Consider the following 2,743-nt stretch of genomic DNA (forward strand, 5'->3'; position numbering starts at 1 on the left):
CAGCCTCCTGAGTGATCTTGAGTCATCCAACTCCAGTTCCAACTCCCTGACCTGGTCAGTCAGGCGCTGAAGTTGGGTGCACTTCCGGCAGATGTAGTCATCAGGAAAAGTGTCAGGTATCCCAAATTCCCACAACTGACAGGAGGAGCATTCCATCCTGACTACTCTATACCAAAAAAGAAAAAGGCTTGCCTCTTCTTAACTGTGCCTCCGTCTGTTCATGCCAAAGCCTGTTAAGGCAAAACTCGTGCATACAAAGTTGTGAAGAGTAGAGGGAAACTGGAAGACTGGGAAAACTTTAAAAAGCAACAAAGAACCACTAAGCAAGCAATAAACGAAGGGAAGATAAATTATGAAAATAAACTAGCACAAAATATAAAAACAGACAGTAAAAGTTCTTATAATTATAGAAAGTGGAAAAGGGTGGCCAAAGTGAATATGGGTCCCTTGGAGGATGAGAAGGGGGAATTGATACTGGGTAATGAGGAAATGACCAAGGCTTTGAGTAACTATTTTGTGTCAGTTTTCAAGATGGAGGACATGCTTAACATGCCGAAGAGAGATGATATGGACGCAAAGGGAAGTGAGGACCTTGATACAACGGCTATCACTAAAGAGGTAGTGCTGAGTGAACTTGTGGACCTAAAGATAGACAGGTCCCCTGGTCCTGATGGAATGCATCCCAGGGTACTGAAAGAAATGGCAGAGGTATTGGTTGGGGCTTTAGTGATAATTTACCAAAATTCACTGGACTCTGGGCAGGTCCCGATGGATTGGAAGATGGTGAATGTCACACCACTGTTCAAAAAAGGGTGTAGGCAAAAGGCAGGTAACTATAGGTGTGTTGCTTAACTATAGGCCAGTTAGTTTAACATCTGTAGTTGGGAAAATGTTTGAAGAAGAAATTAAAGAAGAAATAGCGAGGCTCTTATATCAGTCTGAGTGAAGAAGTTCCCTCTAAGCCTTTCCCCTTTCACCCTAAAGCCATGTCCTCTTGTACTTATCTCTCCTAATCTAAGTGGAAAGGGCCTACTCGCATTTACTCTGTCTATACCCCTTATAATTTTGTAAACTATCAAATCCCCCCTCATTCTTCTATGCTCCAAGGAATAAAGTCCTAACCTGTTCAATCTTTCCCTGTAATTCAACTCCTGAAGACCTGGCAACATTCTAGTAAATCTTCTCTGCACTCTTTCAATCTTACTGATATCCTTCCTATAGTTAGGTGACCAGAACTGCACACAATACTCCAAATTTGGCCTCACCAATGTTATATACAACCTCCCCATAACATCCCAACTCCTATACTCAATACTTTGATTTATGAATGCCAGGATGCCAAAAGCCTTCTTTACAACCCTGTCTAACCTGTGATGCCACTTTCAGGGAATTATGTATCTGAACTCCCAGATCCTTTTGTTCCTCTGCACTTCTCAGTGCCCTACCATTTACTGTGTATGTCCTACCTTGATTTGTCCTTCCAAAATGCAACACCTCACACTTGTCTGCATTAAATTCCATCTGCCATTTTCTGGCCCATTTTTCCAGTTGGTTCAGATCCCTCTGCAAGCTTTGAAAGCCTTCCTCGCTGTTCACAACGCCTCCAATCTTAGTATCATCAGCAAACTTGCTGATCCAATTTACCACATTATCATCTAGGTCATTGATATAGACAACAAACAGCAATGGTCCCAGCACAGATCCCTGAGGCACACCACTAGTCACAGGCCTCCAGTCTGAGAAGCAATCATCCACTACCACTCTGTCTTCTCCCACACAGCCAATTTCGAATCCAGTTTACAACCTCTCCATGGATACCAAGTGTCTGAACCTACTGAACTAATCTCTCAGGTGAGACCTTGTCAAAGGCCTTACTAAAGTCCATGTAGACAACATCCACAGCCTTTCCTTCTTCTACTTTCTTGGTAACCTCCTCGAAAAACTCTACAAGTTTCATTAAACGCGATCTACCACGCACAAAGCCATGCTGACTATCCTTAATCAGACCTTGGCTGTCCAAATACTTGCATATCCGATCTCTCAGAACACCTTCCAATAATTTACCTACTACTGATGTCAGGCTCACTGGCCTGTAATTACCTGGTTTACTTTTGGAGCCTTTTTTAAACAGAACAACATGAGCTACCCTCCAATCCTCCAGCACTGCACCCGTGGCTAAGGACATTTTAAATATTTCTGCCAGGGCCCCTGCAATTTCTACTCTAGTCTCTCTCAAGGTCCGAGGAAATATCATGTCAGACCCGGGGGATTTATCTACCTTTATTCACTGTAAGGCAGCAAGCACCTCCTCCTCTTTAATCTCTATATGTTCCATGACACTACTGCTTGTTTCCCTTCCTTCCACATACGCTATGCCAGTTTCCTGAGTAAATACTGATGTAAAAAAAGTGTTTAAGATCTCCCCCATCTCATGAGGCTCCACACATAGATGACCACTCTGATCTTCTAGGGGACCAATTCTGTCCCTTACTATCCTTTTACTCTTAATATACTTGTAGAAACCCTTCGGGTTTACCTTCACATTATCCGCCAAAGCAACCTCATGTCTTCTTTTTACCTTCCTGATTTCCTTCTTTAGTATTTTCTTACATTTTCTATACTCTTCAAGTACCTCATTTGTTCCTAGTTGCCTATACCTGCTATACACCTCTCTCTTTCTCTTAACCAGATCACCAATATCCCTTGAAAACCAAGGTTCCCTATGCCTGTTAACTTTGCCTTT

The 2,743-nt window shown here is 42.6% G+C and overlaps 1 protein-coding gene across 1 annotated transcript in view; it reads left to right on the plus strand.

The window, feature by feature from the left end:
* Window positions 1–489: 489 nt before the first annotated feature.
* Window positions 490–2,743, plus strand: part of LOC140200635 (BTB/POZ domain-containing protein KCTD14-like) — a 32,450-nt gene continuing 30,196 nt past the window's right edge. The window contains exon 1 of the mRNA XM_072264207.1: window positions 490–618. Within this exon, the coding sequence (XP_072120308.1) occupies window positions 490–618 (129 nt within the window). The remainder of the gene's footprint in view (window positions 619–2,743) is intronic.

This window comes from Mobula birostris, chromosome 7 (assembly GCF_030028105.1).
Source record: "Mobula birostris isolate sMobBir1 chromosome 7, sMobBir1.hap1, whole genome shotgun sequence".
NCBI classification, from domain to species: Eukaryota; Metazoa; Chordata; class Chondrichthyes; order Myliobatiformes; family Myliobatidae; genus Mobula; species Mobula birostris.